The sequence below is a fragment of the Polyodon spathula genome, chromosome 3 (assembly GCF_017654505.1).
Source record: "Polyodon spathula isolate WHYD16114869_AA chromosome 3, ASM1765450v1, whole genome shotgun sequence".
In the NCBI taxonomy this organism is placed as follows: domain Eukaryota; kingdom Metazoa; phylum Chordata; class Actinopteri; order Acipenseriformes; family Polyodontidae; genus Polyodon; species Polyodon spathula.
Genome location: NC_054536.1, coordinates 96817643 through 96840920, shown reverse-complemented (window position 1 = coordinate 96840920; position 23278 = coordinate 96817643). Strand labels below are relative to the sequence as shown.

Sequence of the window (23278 nt, the reverse complement as noted above, 5' to 3'; positions counted from 1 at the left end):
TTAGATCATTCCTATTCTTCTGTGCAGGGGTGCAGTTGAAGCGTCGGTACGCTGACAGGTCCTCTCTAGACTGCATGGCGTGAAAGGACGCTCTTTCACTTGGTGTTCCTGCGTGTAACGGCTCTTTACTGAGACTGGCTACAGCTAATCAGAAAGTTTCAGATCGTTCCTGTCACTTGGTGTTCCTGCCTGTAACGGCTCTTTACTGAGGCTGGCTACAGCTAATCAGAAAGTTTCAGATCGTTCCTGTCACTTGGTGTTACTGCCTGTAACGGCTCTTTACTGAGACTGGCTACAGCTAATCAGAAAGCTTCAGATCGTTCCTGTCACTTGGTGTTCCTGCGTGTAACGGCTCTTTACTGAGACTGGCTAGGGCTAATCAGAAAGCTTCAGATCGTTCCTGTCACTTGGTGTTCCTGCCTGTAACGGCTCTTTACTGAGACTGGCTACAGCTAATCAGAAAGCTTCAGATCGTTCCTGTCACTTGGTGTTCCTGCCTGTAACGGCTCTTTACTGAGACTGGCTACAGCTAATCAGAAAGCTTCAGATCGTTCCTGTCACTTGGTGTTCCTGCCTGTAACGGCTCTTTACTGAGACTGGCTACAGCTAATCAGAAAGCTTCAGATCGTTCCTGTCACTTGGTGTTCCTGCCTGTAACGGCTCTTTACTGAGACTGGCTACAGCTAATCAGAAAGCTTCAGATCGTTCCTGTCACTTGGTGTTACTGCCTGTAACGGCTCTTTACTGAGACTGGCTACAGCTAATCAGAAAGCTTCAGATCGTTCCTGTCACTTGGTGTTACTGCCTGTAACGGCTCTTTACTGAGACTGGCTACAGCTAATTAGAAAGCTTCAGATCGTTCCTTTCACTTGGTGTTACTGCCTGTAACGGCTCTTTACTGAGACTGGCTACAGCTAATCAGAAAGCTTCAGATCGTTCCTTTCACTTGATGTTCCTGCCTGTAACGGCTCTTTACTGAGACTGGCTACAGCTAATCAGAAAGCTTCAGATCGTTCCTGTCACTTGGTGTTCCTGCGTGTAACGGCTCTTTACTGAGGCTGGCTAAAGCTAATCAGACTCACTGCAGTGACTGAGCAAACCTGCAATTACTGCCATGAGCCACGCTGCCGGTAGGTGGGCTGTGAGTAAACGTCAAGGGGAGAGACTCTGCTGCTCCTTCTTTCTGTACTTTTTAAACAGGACGTGCTGTGGATGCCTCCTCAAGCAATTCAAGAGAAGACCATGCTGTGGGATGTATTGTACGTCATGGCGATCTTTCCCTTTCAGGCAATTGACAGCCCTAGTAATATATAGTGATCGAAGGGATTGGAATTGTGAGTGTCCACAGTTCATTGGAGCAGGACTGAGGTGCAAGGAGAAACCTAACTGACTGTCATTGTACCTTATGTGCACAAACAACAAAATTCTACAGCAGTGGCCCAAACACCATAGTTACTCTGTTTATCTAAATAACTCCACAATAATCACAGCTATACAGTAAATACAGACGCATATTATATAACTTATTTTCTTCAAACAAATGGGGTCAGCAAAAGTGGCTGAAAATAAAAGAATGATTGAATGACAAAAATGTGCAATTGAATGATATTGTATCTGCTGGTATGTCAAGGTTATATTACATTTACAGAAATCAGGGACTCTGAATCCTTGGGTGTTTTTAAATCTCGCCTTAAAACTTATTTGTTTAAACTGCCTTTTTTTAGATCTAATGTTTTGATATTTGTACTTATTGTTTTTTTTTTATTTTGTGTTGTTATGAACAGCACTTTAAGATGATTTGTCATGAAAGGTGCTTTATAAAACTAGTATTATTATTATTATTATTATTATTATTATTATTATTATTATTATTATTATTATTATTATTATACTGTAATTGCAATGAATTCTGAATTGCACATTTACAGTTATAATGGACAGGTCTGCCACTTCAACAGATACTATAGTTAAAGTTTATTATAGTCTACAGCACTAAATTACATGAAATACTGTAACGGAGAAGCAGTTGCACTGTCCTCCCTAAGGAGATGCTACTGGCCCAATATCTATAACTAACTAAGTCAGCAAGAGTGACAGACAGCAAAAGCAGGGATGTCAGAGGTGTCAATTTCACAAACAAACGGTTTATTGTTGTAAACTATAATGTAATAAATGAAATATGAGGACAACAACTTATTGCAGAGAACATTTAGTGGAAGGTACAGGTGAGTAAGAAAGTAACGTGAACTAAACAAACATCCAAACAAACTAACACTAAAGCGAAATGAATGCGGTGTCCGGGGGGCCTCCAATAAACCCCGCCACACAAACACCACGGCAATACAAAACCAACACCCCGACAGGCAAAAGAGACAAAGGTGAATGAATAATTATACAGGGAACCCAATCACAAAGACAGTCTTGATGGCAATGGATGATAAATGAAATTTAGGCCCAACAAGTCCAGTGAAGCAGTGCACATGTAATCCAAAGTAACAAAAGAACAAAACCAAAATTTTCCAGGAACCAAAGTATCAAAGTAAAGTAGAAAAAAACAGCAAATAGAAAAGGAATAATCTCACCAACAAATAATGAAGTCCCGAATAGAGTCCTGTGCTGATGATGATGGATGAAGATTGATGAAAAAATAGCGATCGTAGAAAATGTTGAGTAGAACCGGGTTGAGTGGTCAACAGCCATTTGGAAAATATCAGGAGAATCAGGAACAAAATGGTGACTGAACACACTACCAAAAACAAACTCTAAACAAACCTTGAACAGCAACTAAGCTTAAACAAGTAACAGAGTAAACAAAAAAGAAAGGTTTAGACAAAGTACAAGATTATCAAAAGAGTAAATGGATGCACCAGTATTTATCTAAAATAAAGTTAAAGTTACACTGTAAAAGTAATGTGCTGTTATTTGTAAAATGGATTCCTCATGAGAAAAGGGAGTTTCTCCTGGCCTAGCCAGCCAGCTTTAATACTGGTTTTGGCTTCCAAGGAGCTCTGAGATTGAAGGATTGGATATCTGAATGAGCCAATGGGGGAGAGGATGAACAGAGGGTGATAGAAAGGAACTATGGAAAACTGAGTTTTAACCTGGCCAGGCTACTGACCCTAATTAAAGGGACAGGTGGGTGAAACTTACACCCACTTTATGGAGCAAGTGAATTGCTACATATCCCCCCCCCTCCCACTGGAGGTGCAAGGGACGAATGCCATAATAGCATTTTAGATTAACAATATTGACTGTATCCTCTTTAATAGAATCGGGTTCCCTCCACTTGACTTGTTGGGTCAAGTCTCTTGGTTACAAGAGCTGGCCCAAACCATTTAGGGGCAAGTTTAGCAGAAAACTTTCCGGAGGCATCAGATAAGGGGTGAGATCTTATCCAGACTAACTCCCTTTCTTCATGCTGACAGTGTGCTCTCCGGGCATTATAATTCCGAGCTTGCTGTTTCTGAGCTTTGGAAACATGATCCCTTACCTCTTCTGCAATCTGCTGCTGGCGATCTAGCAGTTGGAAGGGATCAGTGGATGGAGCAGGAGCAACAGCGATTAATTGATCCAGTGGGCCTCTGATGGTCCTTCAGAGTGCTAATACTGCAGGAGAGAAGCCAGTGGTTTCATGTTTGGCGGTGTTGAGGGCGAAACGGAACTCAGGTAGCCACTGATCCCACAGCTGATGGTTTTTCCAATGGAGGATGCCACCATGGTTTTTAAGGTGTGGTTCACCCGTTCCGTCAGGTTGGTCTGTGGGTGGTAGCTGGTTGTGAGTTTTTGTACGACTCCCCAGGTTTTGCACACCTCTGCAAGTAGCTGGCTTGTGAACTGAGGTCCACGGTCTGAAAGAATATGTTGCGGGGTTCCCCATCGGGTGAAGATTTCCTGTGTCAAAAATGTTCACAATCTTGGTGGTCTTACTATCCCGCAACGGAAACAGTTCAACCCACTTTGTGAAGTAATCGACAATTACCAGGATGTAAGTGTTACTTTTTTTACTTCTCGGCAGAGGTCCCATTAGGTCCAGACCCAACATCTCTCCGGGCTCCTTCACGGTAGTGGACTGGAGTTGACCTGCAGGTTTGGTGTTGGAAGGTTTGTACCTCTGGCAGGTTTGACACTCCTTTATGTGGCGCCACGTATCTTTACGAATGGATGGCCACCATGCAACCTCCAATATGCGCAACAAGGTCTTCATCCTGCCCAGGTGACCTCCCAAAGGGTTGTCTTGATAATGTAGGAGGAAGGAATCTGTCAGCTGTTCCGGAATAACCAGCTGGTATCGAAATCCTTGTTTAGGGATGGGCACCCGGCGATACACCAGTCCTTGCTGTTGGATGAAGGTGATGTGATTATTACTGTCAGTCTTTGAACCAATGTCACAGATGATAGAAATAGTTGGGTCTTTGGAATGAGCGACCGCAATCTGGTCCATGGTGGTAGGAAGATCCGTGCTACTCGCAGAGGCATTGCAGACACATACTGCTGCAGATGGAGTTGAAGGAGGTACAAGAGGAGCTCGGGAGAGTGCATCAGGTACCAAATTAAGACTACCTTTCGTGTTTGTTGTAGGCGAAGAGCCCAGTGGGTCAGTCTGGAAGAGGTTTTTGGGTTATTGAATGCCCAGGAGAGTGCAGCATGGTCTGTGTCTACCTCAAACTCCACCCCCTCCAGATAATGCTGCCATTTCTCTACTGCCCACACAGCAGCGAGACGCTCCTTTTCGGATGTGGAGTAGTTCTTTTCGGCAGAATTCAATCATTTTGAGGCGTAGGCTATTACTTTCTCATCCTCTCCTCCTAGCTGGGTCAGAACTGCTCCTTGTCCTACATCACTGGCATCAGTGAAGACTCGGAACGTCTTGTTGATGTCTGGGTGAGCAAGGACTGGAGGACTGATCAAAGCTTTGAAACTTTTCTGGCACTCTCCTGTCCATTTTCTCTTGAATTACAGTGTAACTTTAACTCTATTTTAGATAAATACTGGTGCATCCATTTACTCTTTTGATAATCTTGTACTTTGTCTAAACCTTTCTTTTTTGTTTACACTGTTACTTGTTTAAGTTTAGTTGCTGTTCCAGGTCTGTTTATGGTTGTTTTTGTTAGCGTGTTCAGTCTCCATTTTGTTCCTGATTCTCCTGATATTTTCCAAACGGCTGTTCACCACTCAACTTTTTTTTGGTGAGATTATTCCTTTTCTGTTTGCTGGTTTTTTCTACTTTCCTTTGATTCTTTGGTTCCTGTAATTTTGGTTTTGTTCTTTTGTTACTTTGGATTACATGTGCACTGCTTCACTGGACTTGTTGGGCCTAAATTTCATTTATCATCCATTGCCATCAAGACTGTCTTTGTGATTGGGTTCCCTGTATAATTATTCATTCACCTTTGTCTCTTTTGCCTGTCGGGGTGTTGGTTTTGAATTGCCGTGGTGTTTGTGTGGGGGAGTTTATTGGAGGCCCCCCGGACACCGCATTCATTTCGCTTTAGTGTTAGTTTGTTTGGATGTTTGTTTAGTTCACGTTACTTTCTTACTCACCTGTACCTTCCACTAAATGTTCTCTGCAATAAGTTGTTGTCCTCATATTTCATTTATTACATTATAGTTTACAACAATAAACTGTTTGTTTGTGAAATTGACACCTCTGACATCCCTGCTTTTGCTGTCTGTCACTCTTGCTGACTTAGTTAGTTATAGATATTGGGCCAGTAGCATCTCCTTAGGGAGGACAGTGCAACTGCTTCTCCGTTACAGTATTTCATGTAATTTAGTGCTGTAGACTATAATAAACTTTAACTATAGTATCTGTTGAAGTGGCAGACCTGTCCATTATAACTGTAAATGTGCAATTCAGAATTCATTGCAATTACAGTATAATAATAATAATAATAATAATAATAATAATAATAATAATAATAATAATAATAATAATAATAATAATAATACTAGTTTTATAAAGCACCTTTCATGACAAATCATCTTAAAGTGCTGTTCATAACAACACAAAATAAAAAAAAACAATAAGTACAAATATCAAAACATTAGATCTAAAAAAAGGCAGTTTAAACAAATAAGTTTTAAGGCGAGATTTAAAAACACCCAAGGATTCAGAGTCCCTGATTTCTGTAAATGTAATATAACCTTGACATACCAGCAGATACAATATCATTCAATTGCACATTTTTGTCATTCAATCATTCTTTTATTTTCAGCCACTTTTGCTGACCCCATTTGTTTGAAGAAAATAAGTTATATAATCTGCGTCTGTATTTACTGTATAGCTGTGATTATTGTGGAGTTATTTAGATAAACAGAGTAAACATGTTAATCTGTGTGGAGCTGTTAATGTTACTTTATAGCGTCATTGTTATTGTAATTACTGCAGCATCATTGTTACTAATTGTTATTGTAATTACTGCAGCATCATTGTTACTTATTGTTATTGTAATTGCCCCCCAGGTCTGACAAACAGAGTTGTTTTTCTCGCCGCTAACCGTCTTCTCTTTTCTTCTTCTTGTCTCTTCTCTCTCTCTCTCTCCGCTGTTCCGGTCCGGTGCTCTGCAGAATAATCGGCCACTCGATGGGGATTAACAGAGGAGCTCCCACTTGTGTCGCCTTCCCGTCTCTGTGCTGCCAGCCTACCCCTTTCAGCACTTGCTCCATAGCAATCATGAAACTTGTATTAACTGAATGGCAATTGATATGGATTTTGAATTGTAGTAGACAGTAAAATCGCACGGCGAAGCCATATGATTTCACAACTCCTTGCTTACCAAAGAGCTGCTGGTGTTCTTCTACCGCAGACCTTTGAATGCCTGTTGACTCCCTGAGGAAGGAATACATCCAGATTTGAAAGAGAGGAAGACCTCCAAAAACAAAAGAAAGGAATGTGGAGGTTATATAAAAAAAACTAAGAAAGGAATGACATGCGATTGAGAGAGAAAAAATAATTTCTCCCAGAGTTTTTTATATATAGGGGTCCAAATATCTATTATATATATATATATATATATATATATATATATATATATATATATATATATATACAATATTCTCTATATATTAGATAATATATATAATATCTATATTATTTGTACATAGACTATATTATTTGTACATATTCTCTATACATACTGTATTGGAAGAAGCTCTATATTGAATAATACTCCTGATGACCATGACTCCCCAGAATGCTGACTCGAATACTATGCAAGTGGAGATTCTGCCAGTGGCTCAGCTCAGGAAGAAGCAGGGCGAGGGCAGGGAAAGCGACAGCCGGGAGGATGCGGGGAGCGAAGCCTCCATAGACAGGATCCCTATGCGGCACTGGGTGATGCATGGGGCAGTGATGTTTGGACGGGAGTTCTGCTATGCCATGGAGACGGCCCTCGTCACGCCAGTTCTGTTGCAAATCGGTATGCTGCTGTCTGCTCCTGCCATTAGGGTATAAAGGTGTCAAGGGTTGGGGTGGGGGGGGGCAATCACAAATTGTTTTGCACTGATGTTTTATATATGTATTAAATACATACAGGGGACATGTATTTTGACTTTTATATAGTAGTCAAATACTGTAGCTGTTTTTAAGGCTGGTCTTACTGAAAATGATTTGGGTTTTGTCTGCCTTCATTCCTGCTGGTACCAGATAAGTATTATTAGTCTTCCAAGCTGGCTTGGGAAACCTATTGTTATTGTGAAGATTTGTATTTATTTATTTATTTATTTATGTATTATTATTGTCGTTTTTATTCCCAAAACTTTAAACTCATCCCGTAGGATTCCAGTTTTGGAAAACCCTTTCTAAATCTTCATGAAACTTGGCAGGTATCATCTCGTAAGATTACAGTTTTGGAAAACCCTTTCTAAATCTTCTTCTTGGGAACCGGTGAACCGATTAATCTAAAACAAGATGGCTGCCAAAACTACATTTTCTTCTTAAATTTAAAACTGCCTCAGTTGAAAAAAATGTTTTATTTGATTAACTCCAAAGTTGACACGCATCATCCCTGTGTCAATACAATCGACTTTTCAAAAATGGTGTTTGTGCGTAAACCAATATGGCCACCTGACGCATTTCTTTGAAAACCTTTCAAAGTCTTCGGTCAAGTGTAAAACTAGCTTATAACTCCTTACAAAGTGCAGCTAGGTTAACGATTACTGTAGAACACAGATAGGAAACCATATATGCTCTATCCAAAAATCTCCTTGCCTGTGACCTTTGACCTCTCTAAGGTCAAATGTAAAACTAGCTTATAACTCCTTACAGTGCACATAGGGCTATGGTTATTATTTAACAGATTTAGGAACCCATATATGCTCTATTCAAAAATTACTTGATCGTGACCTTTGACCTCTCCTTAAGGTTAAATGTAAAATTAGCTTATAATCAATCTCAATCAATCTTTATCCATAATACTTTAAATACAGAGACGTGCATAATGCATGCTATACAGTAAAAAAAAAAACATAATACAATACAGTGAAAAATGCATAATACATGATATAGTAGCAACAACACAGCAGCTAATAGCAGATTTCCGGCTTAAAGAGCATGGAAAGCAAGAGAGAACAGGTGGGTCTTGAGAGTTGATTTAAAGTGAGCGATGGTGGGAGCATCACGCACCAAAGCTGGGAGAGAGTTCCAAAGAGTCGGAACCATGAAGCTAAATGAGCGTTCTCTCCAAGTGTGGTGCATTTATGCTTGGAAATAGCAAGCAGGCCAGAGTTGGAGGACCTCAGATTGTGTGCAGGGTGTTTAAAGTTTTAAAGCATCATGAGATTATTAACGAATGCTACAGCTGGACAACATTTTCCAACGGAGCTTGGAAGCCATAAAACTGCCTGGCAGTTCTAGTTATTATTATTATTATTATTATTATTATTATTATATTATTATTATTAGTGGATAGCATTGGTGACAAAATACCTTGAAACTCTCTGTGCTGCAGTGTAGGAGAATGCACTGGTTTAAATGATCAGTAGATCTGCAGTGTAGGAGAATGCACTGGTTTAAATGATCAGTAGATCTGCAGTGTAGGAGAATGCACTGGTTTAAATGATCAGTAGATCTGCAGTGTAGGAGAATGCACTGGTTTAAATGATCAGTAGATCTGCAGTGTAGGAGAATGCACTGGTTTAAATGATCAGTAGATCTGCAGTGTAGGAGAATGCACTGGTTTAAATGATCAGTAGATCTACAGTGTAGGAGAATGCACTGGTTTAAATGATCAGTAGATCTGCAGTGTAGGAGAATGCACTGGTTTAAATGATCAGTAGATCTGCAGTGCTGGAGAATGCACTGGTGTAAATAATCAGTATATTCTTATACACAGTAGTGCATTTGTTGTCGGATCTGAATATAGAAATGAAAACTAAAAAAACAGAACAACTAAATGAACTGCTCTTTTCTGTAATTGTTCAGCTGATAGAAGCGTGGCTTTGTAAAGAACTGAAAGTGCCCTTGGATGATGGAAGTGTGTGAGTTCTCCTGATGTCAGCAGTCTTAGTGGATCAGAGAGTGCTGATTAGTCTGTTTTCTTAAGGAAACTATATCGTCGAGGCCCGGTTGTGCAGTGGTTAATACACTGCTGTCACTTTACACCTCAGGAAGAGACATTAAATCACCACACAGTTTGGCACAGTGCTGCACAGCTATGGCCAAATGTTTAGCATCACATAGAATTCATTTAAAAATATTAAAAAATGTAGAGATTGTATTTAACATCATGTAATCAAAGACACTACACAATGATATTGCAAGTCTGCTGGAACCCATAATAATAGTACAGTATTTCATGTTCGATTTTGAAATGTCACATTTTTCAATTTTTGTCTTTTTTTTGTTAAGTATATGGAAAACTACAAAGCGGTATGAAATGCAATATGTTAACTTGAGCGGGTTTCATTTGACTATATGGAGCAAAAGTAGTTAATTCTACAGGGGGGATGCAAAACGTTTGGCCACAGCTTTAGGTACAGTAGCCTTGCCTTATAAAAGCCCCCCAGAAAGAAGACACAGCAAAGTGTAATAAAGCACAGTGATAGTATGGGAAAGCATAGGCAAGCATTGTAAAGAACAGTGAGGTATGGTGAAGCATATTAAAAAAAAACTATGGATAATGCATAGTATAAACATGGGAAAAGCAGGGGGGAAATCTGCAAAAATGCTGTGGTGAACGTTTGGAAAGACATATCTAGGCTCATAGTCTTTACCAGGCTTACCACATAAATACTACCCAGCATAGTCACACTGCATGCTGACAGAAGAGCTCCAGAAAGTGAGGTTGATAGACCCTATGTTCCAAACAGTGTCACTGTAGCTGTTGTATAAGACTGCAGTATGAAGCAAGAAAGTAGGATATATAGATAGATATAATTTAATAATGTCTTGAACGTATTGCTTTCTTCTTCAGTACAGTTCTCTCCTTTGAGAGAGGTGAGGACCCTCTGTTTGATTGAAGAGGGGAAGGTGGGGGGGCGCACTTCTAAGGAAAGCTCCAGTAGCATAGAAATCTAACGGCACTGCAGTGCTACTGAAAACCAATGAGTAATATACAGTCAAAAGCACTTAAGGGACTTTGTGGTAAAGGCATTAGGTGAGGCTGTATCATGAAAGTACTGCTGTGATAAACTGCCTTCTGTGTTGAGATTGTATGGAGTGCAGTATTACACTGACTCATTGCTGCAAGGGGTGTTGAGATGCACCCTGCCAAGTGCCAGATGGAGATTAAATACATGCTGTATTTATTCCCAAGATTAGGAGATGAACAGATACCATAATCTGTGTGTGTAGGTGATTTATGATGTTTTCTTAAGATGTGTATTTTCCACAGTTGAGACAATTAGTTTTTTGTTTGAGCCAGTCCTGAAAGACAACGATTTATTTATTATTATTGTTTTGTTTGTATTTTTCTCGGTTCATGTAATTGTTCTTCATCCAAATCGACATGTCTGCTTACTACTGTAGGATTTTATTTGCTGGTATTTAATACATCTGTAACTGTAAACAAGATGGCTGCCGGTGCTTTAAATTCTGTGAGGCAGAGCAGTGATTTTTAATAATGTGATGAGGCTCCAGCTGTCCGTATCCATCCAATATACAGACAGCTGGAACCTCTCTCAACCAATCACATTGCTTGTTTCACGTTCCATTGTCAGACCTGGATTATAAATACAATTATATAAACTTCCATAGGCAATGTGAAAGGCTCATTCCATGTTCTGTGTGTTTGGAGTACACGGACCCTACTGCATTATAATGTACACTGAAAACTTATAGAGTGAAAAGCTTCCTAAAGGAATTTTTTTCTTTATTACAATTTTGGTAAAAACTCTTAAGGAATGATTTCCAGAGTTGCTGTAAATGGACCAAAAAGCATCAAAAGAGCCCAACATTAGCCTTGTACCTGCCAATGCCAGGCTCCGACCACACAAGGTGACTGATTGATTGATTGATTGATTGTTCAGCACAGCACATCATTCAGAGACCTCCACACATCCCCAGTCTGGAAGTTTACAATCCTTTACTACCAGATGAGGAAGTGACCAAACATCCTGAAAGAACCTTGATGCAAGAGCTCTTAGACATTCTGTAACTAACTACTGGTACAGAAATCCACTAAACACACTGTCCATTGTAACTACTGGAACAGAAATCCACTAAACACACTGTCCATTGTAACTACTGGAACAGAAATCCACTAAACACGCTGTCCATTGTAACTACTGGTACAGAAATCCACTAAACACACTGTCCATTGTAACTACTGGTACAGAAATCCACTAAACACACTGTCCATTGTAACTACTGGTACAGAAATCCACTAAACACACTGTCCATTGTAACTACTGGTATAGAAATCCACTAAACACACTGCCCATTGTAACTACTGGTACAGAAATCCACTAAACACACTGTCCATTGTAACTACTGGTACAGAAATCCACTAAACACACTGCCCATTGTAACTACTGGTACAGAAATCCACTAAACACACTGTCCATTGTAACTACTGGTATAGAAATCCACTAAACACACTGTCCATTGTAACTACTGGTACAGAAATCCACTAAACGCACTGTCCATTGTAACTACTGGTACAGAAATCCACTAAACACACTGCCCATTGTAACTACTGGTACAGAAATCCACTAAACACACTGTCCATTGTAACTACTGGTACAGAAATCCACTAAACACACTGTCCATTGTAACTACTGGTACAGAAATCCACTAAACACACTGTCCATTGTAACTACTGGTACAGAAATCCACTAAACACACTGCCCATTGTAACTACTGGTATAGAAATCCACTAAACACACTGTCCATTGTAACTACTGGTACAGAAATCCACTAAACACACTGTCCATTGTAACTACTGGTACAGAAATCCACTAAACACACTGTCCATTGTAACTACTGGTACAGAAATCCACTAAACACACTGTCCATTGTAACTACTGGTACAGAAATCCACTAAACACACTGTCCATTGTAACTACTGGTATAGAAATCCACTAAACACACTGTCCATTGTAACTACTGGTATAGAAATCCACTAAACGCACTGTCCATTGTAACTACTGGTATAGAAATCCACTAAACACACTGCCCATTGTAACTACTGGTACAGAAATCCACTAAACACACTGTCCATTGTAACTACTGGTATAGAAATCCACTAAACACACTGTCCATTGTAACTACTGGTACAGAAATCCACTAAACACACTGTCCATTGTAACTACTGGTACAGAAATCCACTAAACACACTGTCCATTGTAACTACTGGTACAGAAATCCACTAAACACACTGTCCATTGTAACTACTGGTACAGAAATCCACTAAACACACTGTCCATTGTAACTACTGGTACAGAAATCCACTAAACGCACTGTCCATTGTAACTACTGGTACAGAAATCCACTAAACACACTGTCCATTGTAACTACTGGTACAGAAATCCACTAAACACACTGTCCATTGTAACTACTGGTACAGAAATCCACTAAACACACTGTCCATTGTAACTACTGGTACAGAAATCCACTAAACACACTGTCCATTGTAACTACTGGTACAGAAATCCACTAAACACACTGTCCATTGTAACTACTGGTACAGAAATCCACTAAACACACTGTCCATTGTAACTACTGGTACAGAAATCCACTAAACACACTGTCCATTGTAACTACTGGTACAGAAATCCACTAAACACACTGTCCATTGTAACTACTGGTACAGAAATCCACTAAACACACTGCCCATTGTAACTACTGGTACAGAAATCCACTAAACACACTGCCCATTGTAACTACTGGTATAGAAATCCACTAAACACACTGCCCATTGTAACTACTGGTACAGAAATCCACTAAACACACTGCCCATTGTAACTACTGGTACAGAAATCCACTAAACACACTGTCCATTGTAACTACTGGTACAGAAATTGAAAGTTGACTGGGTGTTAGTGTTAGTGCTTTGGGAATCTTGTGATGAAAGGTGCTGTAGAAATGTGAATAATTGTTGTTGTTGTTGTTAATTTCAAGTTTTTTATGTTTGATGAAAGATCTATGTTAAACACCTTCTAATAAAACAGTGGTTAGCTGCAGGTAAGTCTGTCTGTCCTCCAGTGTATTTCAAGGTACTGTACTGTGGGTGAGAGGCGACCATCGTTCCACGAGGAAGGGGTGTAGGCTGTCGAGAAAGTCTTCAGTAACAGTGCTTCCATGAGGTCATACCATACCTGCACTTGTGTAGTTTTAGTTGTGAGTGCCAAGGATAAATCATTTTATTTTTAAACACGCTTGAATACCATCTTCTGCTCATATTCAGAATGAGATAAAGGCCTAAACATGAATCTAAAATGTTAAATATGGAGGCTTGGCTGTTCTATTCCCCTACTTTGGTATACTGGCGTACACAAGGCAAGCAAGCCCTGCAGAATGTTGGTATGTCATGCTGAATTGATAATACTCTGGGCAGTTTCATTTTCCTGATTTGAAGTAGGCAAAATCCCCATCTTGAGAGCTCCCTGTCCTTGGTTTGTTCAGTTGAGACACTGTTTGGCTGTCTTTTAAACACAGTATACAGTAAATGTTTGATATAAAAAATGTATCTTGAAATGTACGTTGAGTCCTTTTCATTATTACCAGTTTTACCCCAATTAATTAAATGTTTTATTGTTTTCAGCACATTATTATTTTTAATACTTGGTGACTAGGATGTGCTTCCATTGCATTTCACCCAAAACAGATTTTGTCTTTAATGAAGAACAAGGATTATCATTGACCCAGAACCCTCGCGGTGCCAGTGAGAGAGAGGTTGTGTGATAGCACTGTCCTGTTAGCAGATAAAGGCCCCAGAGAGCCACTCATCATTTCTGCCAGTCGATCTTCGGGAAGTAACTCACAGTGCTAATTAACTGGCATCACCCCAGCATCCTCGCTGTGAGTCAGAATTGTGCAGAATAGCAGTGTGTGTCCGTCTGGCTGGCAAAGCAACACTAGTGATGACGAGCATCATTAGTGTCCAGATCCATTGTGGTCAATGCTCAGTCACTTTTTTGGGCAACGCTGTGCTTGCAAAATAGAGCTCTTCTTTGTCACACATATTTGTAATCTACTACATTATTTGTAATCTGGTTTTCAGTTTTTTTTTTTATTTTCAAGACTGTAGTTACCACTGTACTTTACAGTGTTCTGCCATTAGAAGTCTGATGGAAGTACTTGGGTTTTCTCCATATTAATCCAATCATTATTATTATTTAATTATTTAGTAGATGCCTTTTTCCAAAGCGACTTGCGGAAAATTAAACAAAATAGAATTCTATACTAGAATTCCAATTCTATATATCAATCCAATCTTCCATGAAAAATCCAGTTTACAAGTGTATTAAGATCTTCCAGGGATTAGATCATTAAAATGTTTTTAGTTCATCTCAATACAGAATTCCTCCGTACTCGCGGGAGACTCGATTCATTTAGTGCTGCCGCACATCGTTTTCCATAGCCTGAAGATAATGGGCTGTGTCATGACATCGCTCACAGTCTATCTCCACAGCCTGTTTGCGTCCTGTCTGCAGGTTCTGTCTGGCTGTTGTCTTCGGTGGAGGGAAAAGCGCTGCATTGTCAGATCCTACATGTTTTTGTCTTTTCTTTTAAAAAATGAAAAGAAATATGTTTCCCCTGCCACTTAACCTTGACCTGTGTGAACCAGGAGACCGAGTACCGCCCAGTGTGGGGGAACCTGTGGAAGCTGGAGCTTGTAAAGAAAAACATGAAGCCATGCCAAGGGCAATATAAGCTAAGGAGCTGGAAATCGGTGTGCTGCAGGGCACACGGGGTAAATACACATTCTTATTATGTTTAGACAGTCAGAGAACATTCTGGCCAGGCTTTCTCATGCATGACGTGAAAGAACATCTCTCTCTCTCTCTCTCTCTCTCTCTCTCTCTCTCTCTCTCTCTCTCTCTCTCTCTCTTGTGTGAGATGTTCAAAAAATGAGCTACTGCTTTTTGTCATGTCCTATAATGCCTGTATCATAAGAACATAAGAACATAAGAAAGTTTACAAACGAGAGGAGGCCATTCGGCCCATCTTGCTCGTTTGGTTGTTAGTAGCTTATTGGTCCCAAAATCTCATCAAGCAGCTTCTTGAAGGATCCCAGGGTGTCAGCTTCAACAACATTACTGGGGAGTTGATTCCAGACCCTCACAATTCTCTGTGTAAAAAAGTGTCTCCTGTTTTCTGTTCTGAATGCCCCTTTTTCTAAACTCCATTTGTGACCCCTGGTCCTTGTTTCTTTTTTCAGGCTGAAAAAGTCCCTTGGGTCGACACTGTCAATACCTTTTAGAATTTTGAATGCTTGAATTAGGTCGCCACGTAGTCTTCTTTGTTCAAGACTGAACAGATTCAATTCTTTTAGCCTGTCTGCATATGACATGCCTTTAAAGCCCGGAATAATTCTGGTCGCTCTTCTTTGCACTCTTTCTAGAGCAGCAATATCTTTTTTATAGCGAGGTGACCAGAACTGAACACAATATTCAAGATGAGGTCTTACTAGTGCATTGTACAGTTTTAACATTACTTCCCTTGATTTAAATTCAACACTTTTCACAATGTATCCGAGCATCTTGTTAGCCTTTTTTATAGCTTCCCCACATTGTCTAGATGAAGACATTTCTGAGTCAACAAAAACTCCTAGGTCTTTTTCATAGATTCCTTCTTCAATTTCAATATCTCCCATATGATATTTATAATGTACATTTTTATTTCCTGCGTGCAGTACCTTACACTTTTCTCTATTAAATGTCATTTGCCATGTGTCTGCCCAGTTCTGAATCTTGTCTAGATCATTTTGAATGACCTTTGCTGCTGCAACAGTGTTTGCCACTCCTCCTACTTTTGTGTCGTCTGCAAATTTAACAAGTTTGCTTACTATACCAGAATCTAAGTCATTAATGTAGATTAGGAATAGCAGAGGACCTAATACTGATCCCTGTGGTACACCGCTGGTTACCACACTCCATTCTGAGGTTTTTCCTCTAATCAGTACTTTCTGTTTTCTACATGTTAACCACTCCCTAATCCATGTACATGTGTTTCCTTGAATCCCAACTGCGTTCAGTTTGAGAATTAATCTTTTGTGCGGGACTTTGTCAAAAGCTTTCTGGAAATCTAAATAAACCATGTCATATGCTTTGCAATTATCCATTATGGATGTTGCATCCTCAAAAAAATCAAGCAAGTTAGTTAGGCACGATCTCCCTTTCCTAAAACCATGTTGACTGTCTCCCAGTACCCTGTTACCATATAGGTAATTTTCCATTTTGGATCTTATTATAGTTTCCATAAGTTTGCATATAATAGAAGTCAGGCTTACTGGTCTGTAGTTACCTGGTTCAGTTTTGTTTCCCTTTTTGTGGATCGGTATTACGTTTGCAATTTTCCAGTCTGTCGGTACCACCCCTGTGTCAAGAGACTGCTGCATGATCTTGGTTAGTGGTTTGTAAATTACTTCTTTCATTTCTTTGAGTACTACTGGGAGGATCTCATCCGGCCCAGGGGATTTGTTTATTTTAAGAGCTCCTAGTCCCTTTAACACTTCTGCCTCAGTTATGCTAAAGTTATTTAAAACTGGATAGGAACTGGATGACATGTGGGGCATGTTGTCAGTATCTTCCTTTGTAAAAACTTGTGAAAAGTAATCATTTAACATATTTGCTATTTTTTTTTCTTCCTCTACGATTTTGCCATTTGTATCTCTTAAACATTTAATCTCTGTGTGGCAGAGCAAAGCTCTGCCCTTTAAATTGGCAGGGATGGGGTTAACTTCCCCTGCCTGCCTGGGTTTATTATGTTCAGGTGGCTGGGGTTGATTAGTTGATTAGGTTGATTAACGATCAATCAGCGCCCAGCCACCTGATATAAAAGGAGGCCTCTGCTTCTCATTTGGGGAGAGGGAGCTGAGGAAGCAGGTTGGTGTTTGTTTTGTGGGTTTTTGAATTTTCTAAATCCAGTGAAGGCATTGCCCAGCCTGGAAACTTTATTTTTGTGAGTTTTGTTTTTGCTTTATTTGTGTTTGAGTATCTGTTATTTTGCCCTTGTGCACTTTATTTTTGTTTATTTATAATAAAATAGTTATTTTTTTGAACTGCAGTCTGTCTCTGGGCCTCTATCCACTCGCCAGCCTGCCACACTCCTCTTTGAATGTTCTCTTGCTGTTGTAATATTGGAAAAACATTTTTGGAATTGGTTTTAGCTCCCTTAGCAATGTTCATTTCTATTTCTCTCTTGGCCTTTCTAACTTCCTTTTTGACTTGCGTTTGCAGTTCTGTGTATTCTTTCTGCGTACTTTCTTTTCGGTCCTTTTTTAATGATCTGTAAAGTGCCTTTTTTCGCTGAATATTTTTTTTAATTGATCTATTAAACCATTTTGGCAATTTAGTTTTACATTTAGATTTGTCTACTTTAGGGATATAATTGTTTTGCGCCTCTAGTACTACATTTTTGAAGAACAACCATCCTTCTTCTGTGGGTGTTTTCTCTATTTTACTCCAATCTACTTCTGTTAGTCTCTGTTTCATACCTTCATAGTTTGCTTTTCTAAAATTGTAAACCTTAGCTTTAGTCTTTACTTTTGGGGATTTAAAAAACACTTCAAATGAGACCATGTTGTGGTCTGAGTTTGCCAGTGGTTCTCTGACCTCTGTTTTAGTTATTCTATCTTCGTTATTTGAAAAGACTAAATCAAGGCATGCCTCCCCTCTAGTGGGTGCCTTCACAAATTGTGTTAGGAAGCAGTCATTTGTCATTTCCACCATTTCTATTTCATCCTTCGCGCTACCCACCGGGTTTTCCCATTTTATTTGGGGGAAGTTGAAATCCCCCATTAGTATGGCTTCTCCTTTGCTACACACATTTCTAATGTCATTGTATAACAGATTATTTTGCTCACCGTCTGAATCTGGCGGTCTATAGCATGCTCCTATTATTATGCCTTTTGAATTTTTGTCTGTTATTCTGACCCATATTGATTCGGTTTTATTTTCTTTGTCCAGGTTTAACACCTGGGCTTCAAGACTGTTTCTTATGTATAGCGCTACCCCTCCTCCTCTTCTGTCCGCTCGTCTTTTCTATACAGTGTATACCCACAAATATTATATTCGTCCCCATCACTCTCAGACAACCACGTTTCTGTAACACCTATCACATCATAGTTACCTGTTAGTGCAGTAGCTTCAAGTTCTAGAATTTTGTTTCTGATACTTCTAGCATTTAGATAAATACATTTAATGGTTGTCTTACCTGAGTTGTTGTTCTTGTTTTGATGCGGTCTCCCTTCTGTTTTTTTGTTGATTTCTCCCCCCTTCCTTTCTAGTTTAAATGCTTCCGAACCTGCTCGAGGATCTTTTCTCCAAGTAGACTAGTTCCCTTGTTATTTAAATGCAGTCCATCCCATCTATACAGATAGTCCTCGTTGTAGAATGTGGTCCAATGATCAAGATAGGTGAAGCCTTCCTGTGTGCATCACGTCTTCAGCCATGCGTTTTGATTAATTATTTCCAGCTGTCCATATGGTCCTTTGCAAGGTGCGGGTAGTATACCAGAAAATACCACAGTTTTGGTTTTCTCTTTTAATTTCCTTCCTAGCTCTCTGAATTTGTTTTGCAGGGATTTTGGTCTGTCTCTTCCAATGTTGTTTGTACCGATGTGGACGACTACTACCGGGTCATCTCCTGTTCGTTCTAGGAGCCTGTCCACGTTCTCAGTGATGTGCTTGACCGAGGCTCCCGGAAGGCAGCACACTGTTGTAGTAAGGGGGTCCAAACTGCGAATTGAACTTGCTGTGTTTCTCAATATGGAGTCCCCAACAATCATGACCTCCCTTCTTTTTGCTGTCTGGTCACCACTGTCAATAGGGTCCTGGATGTTGTTCCTTTCATTCTCTTGTTGTTGGTTCTGCTCATCAAAATTCTGAAGTGACTCAAATCTGTTGGTTGTTTTGATTTCTGGTGGTTGTGTTTGACGAAGTTTCTTTTTTTCCCTGCTTCTGCCTACCTGAACCCAGCTGTTCTGACCTTCTATCTCCCTGTTGGCTTTCAGTTTGTTAGGGGTGATGCAGACTTCCATGAATTGTGGGTGTGCCAGTTCCTCAAGATCCTGTTGCTGTCTCACTTCTTCCAGCTCCATTTCTAGCATACTTACTAGTTTATGCAAATCCTGGATCGCGCGGCACTTTACGCACACTTGGTTTAGCTCCGCTGGGTTTTCTCGGATTTCCCACATCAAGCAGGTGTCACAGATTACTGGCTTGAAGACCATGTTGAGTTTTTTTTTTTGAAGTTTAGTTTCTTCTGCAGCCGTCAACCTGCTTTCAAACTGCTTCGAAACTGCTCTGTACTTTTCCACGCTGTACTTCTCCCACTCGCCGTCGCTTCCACTCGCTGTCGCTGGGAAGACTGCCTCGTTTAACTGACATCAGCAAGCCTTCTAAACTGCTCTTTAAAATATAACAATATGAGAGGCCGCTGTGTACTGTGTGCCCCCCTGTATGAATTTCACGCCCACCCACACAGGTCAAACCATTTTTACAGTGGGGAGGTGGGGGGGGATCCATCCCAGATCACGGGGTGTCTTTGGAATCAGAAAGTACTCCTAAAGCAGTGGGCAGCAGTGTTTCTGCTTCCGGATGAATACTGATCTGTCTACTGTGTAGAACCAAAGTTCCCTCAATTCCAGCTGTAAGCAGAGGGGCATTGGGGTTTACAATATAAAGTGGCTCGCAGCAGCATTGCTGAGTTACACTTTTGTTTTCCATGAGCTTCCAATCCATAGCAATTGCAACATTTAGTTTTTTGTTTCCATCTGGTGTGGGGTACAATGACAATCCTTGTTCTTCATTAAAGACAAAATCTGTTTTGGGTGAACAAGTGAGGAGGAATGAGGGGATTACTGCAGTAGGAAGTTCTTTGTTAATCCCTGCTGGATCGACGGTAACTGATTATCACGATTAGTGGTTAGGCAACAGGAGGCCCTAATAAGCTGGTGTTTTTAATTTGACCCGTGGAGTCACAGCTCCCGTCTTTTGATCCCTCTTCCATGGCAGCGCTAGCCGGCCAGCCTGAACATGAGACTCTCCTGGTGTGTTGGGTGAAACCCTCAGGCCACTTGGTTACTGTTGTTTTTTGTTGTGAAGTGTATGGAGTGTCCATTGTTTATGTTCATAAAAATGCAGCTTACTCACATCAGAGGCAGAAGGTCGTGGAGACTGAAAAAATGTTCAGGGGCAGAGAGAATTTAGCTAGTTATTGTACTGCCTACTTTTCTGCAGAAGAGGGACACATGATAGTGGCTTAAATGTACAGTACAGTAGAGCGATCCTCGGCAGCTTGATGTCTCATCCAGAGACCAGCCTCTCATAGTACCTGGCCCCACTGAGACTGTGATTCTGGCCCACAGGGAAGAGGTCACCTGTTTGTTTTTTAGTTGCACTTCCCTGTGGTTTTAACATACATGTGAGTCGAGGTCCCACCTTTGTGTATCTGTTTTGAAAATGTTAATTTTGTATTGATTTACCAGTCCTGCATCAACCCAAATTGTACAGCTACAATTGGATCCTTCAGGAATAGACTGGATGTTGTCATGAACAGTACTGTATAACCCTCTCTGTGACCATAATAAGACCTTTAGCTAGCCGTCTGGAGGAAGGGAAGTCCGCTTAGCCACGGATTCCCAGAGGTTTCATTTCCCCTATTAACCTGGTAAATGTTTATTTTGTTTTTTCTCTCCTGGGTGTTAAGCATCAAAGTGAGCGAGCATAGGTGAGTTGAGTGGCCATTTTCTCTTTCTAGTCCCTCCTCCTGGTGTTAAGCAAGCAAAGTCAAAGAATGAGGGAAGCATAGTTAGTTGATTGGGCCTCTTATGTTCTACAGTGCAGTATTGTATACAGAACAAACCTATGGGAGATCAAGAAGCCCAGTATCAATTCCTTGAGTAACAGTGGAAGAGTTCTTCAAGATTGCAAACCTTAGTTTTAATCATTACATTGTGCCTGGCCTTATTTAAAGTCAAAGGTAGATGTTTTAAAAAAAAAAAAAGATAGTTTTGAAATATGCAAATAAATAAAACATGAATCAGCTATTGCAATGCTTTTCCATCAGTCAGCCAAATGTACATAGTGTGTAGAGCAGCTGTGACAGTGAGCCTGGTCTAGTTAAAGGATAGTGTGTAGAGCAGCTGTGACAGTGAGCCTGGTCTAGTTAAAGGATAGTGTGTAGAGCAGCTGTGACAGTGAGCCTGGTCTAGTTAAAGGATAGTGTGTAGAGCAGCTGTGACAGTGAGCCTGGTCTAGTTAAAGGATAGTGTGTAGAGCAGCTGTGACAGTGAGCCTGGTCTAGTTAAAGGATAGTGTGTAGAGCAGCTGTGACAGTGAGCCTGGTCTAGTTAAAGGATAGTGTGTAGAGCAGCTGTGACAGTGAGCCTGGTCTAGTTAAAGGATAGTGTGTAGAGCAGCTGTGACAGTGAGCCTGGTCTAGTTAAAGGATAGTGTGTAGAGCAGCTGTGACCGTGAGCCTGGTCTAGTTAAAGGATAGTGTGTAGAGCAGCTGTGACCGTGAGCCTGGTCTAGTTTAAAGATAAACTAAGATTTTTATGCCACTGTTTAGAGGGAGCTGGTAGCAGGGCCAGTCCCAACATCAGGCATGTTTATGAAAGCCGTATGGCTTAGAGGATTAGAGGCTTAGACATTGCTTAAAAAATAACAATAAAAAATAATGCTTCATCAATTGCCATTGATGAATCTGAGATGAATTCATTGTCTGATGCAGGGGATTTCCCATTGTTGAGTGGCACAGGGATGTGAAACGCATGCTGGGTAGCAGGGCCCTCATTAGAATGCAGGGTAATCCCTAGAATGTCAGGTTCGAACCCTTTTCAAAGGGAGCGAGAATGTGAATTGTTTGCAATGACAGCAAGAAGGAGGCTATTTCCAGGAATGTTCACCTCCAAGGCAAAAAAAACCAAAAACAACTAAACAATGGAGGTTACAAAGTTAGTATGGCAGCAATGCCTGAAACAACACAATTGTAGCTTACTGTTTTTCAGTAGCAGATGAATAAGAAGGAGGTGAATGCGAGCCTCATATAAGGTAAGGCAACAGGATTGAACCTGAATCTCTTTGTAATTCAGGATGCCTGATCATGTTGTTTTTTTTCTGGTTGTATGTTTTTTTGCTCTGGAAAAAGTGCAGTTTCAGGGTGATGTCATGTATTTGTGTATGTGCAATATCAAGCATTCCAGATCATTGCAGAGCATTCTGGAATCTCTGTGGTGACCTTACTATGAATTCCACCACTGTGCTATTAAGCTAAGTCCTCATTCCCAAGGGACGAGGCCTGCCTAGTTGTACTGCTGTATAATGAAGCGTTAATGTACACCTGCTAGATAAAAACGGAACTCCAGCCTGGTGCAGGTTCCGATTTACAGGTTTGTGAGACGCGCTTGGATTGCTGGTGTGTGGGTATAGGAGCTGCTACCCCAGGGGTGTGTAGAGCCCTGTTTTGAATGGGTATACAGACCTGCTGCCCCAGGGGTGTGTAGAGCCCTGTTCTGAATGGGTATACAGCCCTGCTGCCCCAGGGGTGTGTAGAGCCCTGTTCTGAATGGGTATAGGAGCTGCTGCCCCAGGGGTGTGTAGAGCCCTGTTCTGAATGGGTATACAGACCTGCTGCCCCAGGGGTGTGTAGAGCCCTGTTCTGAATGGGTATA

At 40.6% G+C, this 23278-nt stretch overlaps 1 protein-coding gene across 2 annotated transcripts in view; it reads left to right on the top strand.

The window, feature by feature from the left end:
* Positions 1 to 7128: 7128 nt before the first annotated feature.
* The window catches only part of LOC121313707 (solute carrier family 45 member 4-like), a 55152-nt gene continuing 39002 nt past the window's right edge, over positions 7129 to 23278 (top strand). For both annotated transcript variants that reach the window (XM_041246525.1, XM_041246526.1), the window contains exon 1: positions 7129 to 7418. In XM_041246525.1, coding sequence (XP_041102459.1) covers positions 7175 to 7418 — 244 coding nt within the window. In that variant the 5' untranslated portion in view covers positions 7129 to 7174. The remainder of the gene's footprint in view (positions 7419 to 23278) is intronic.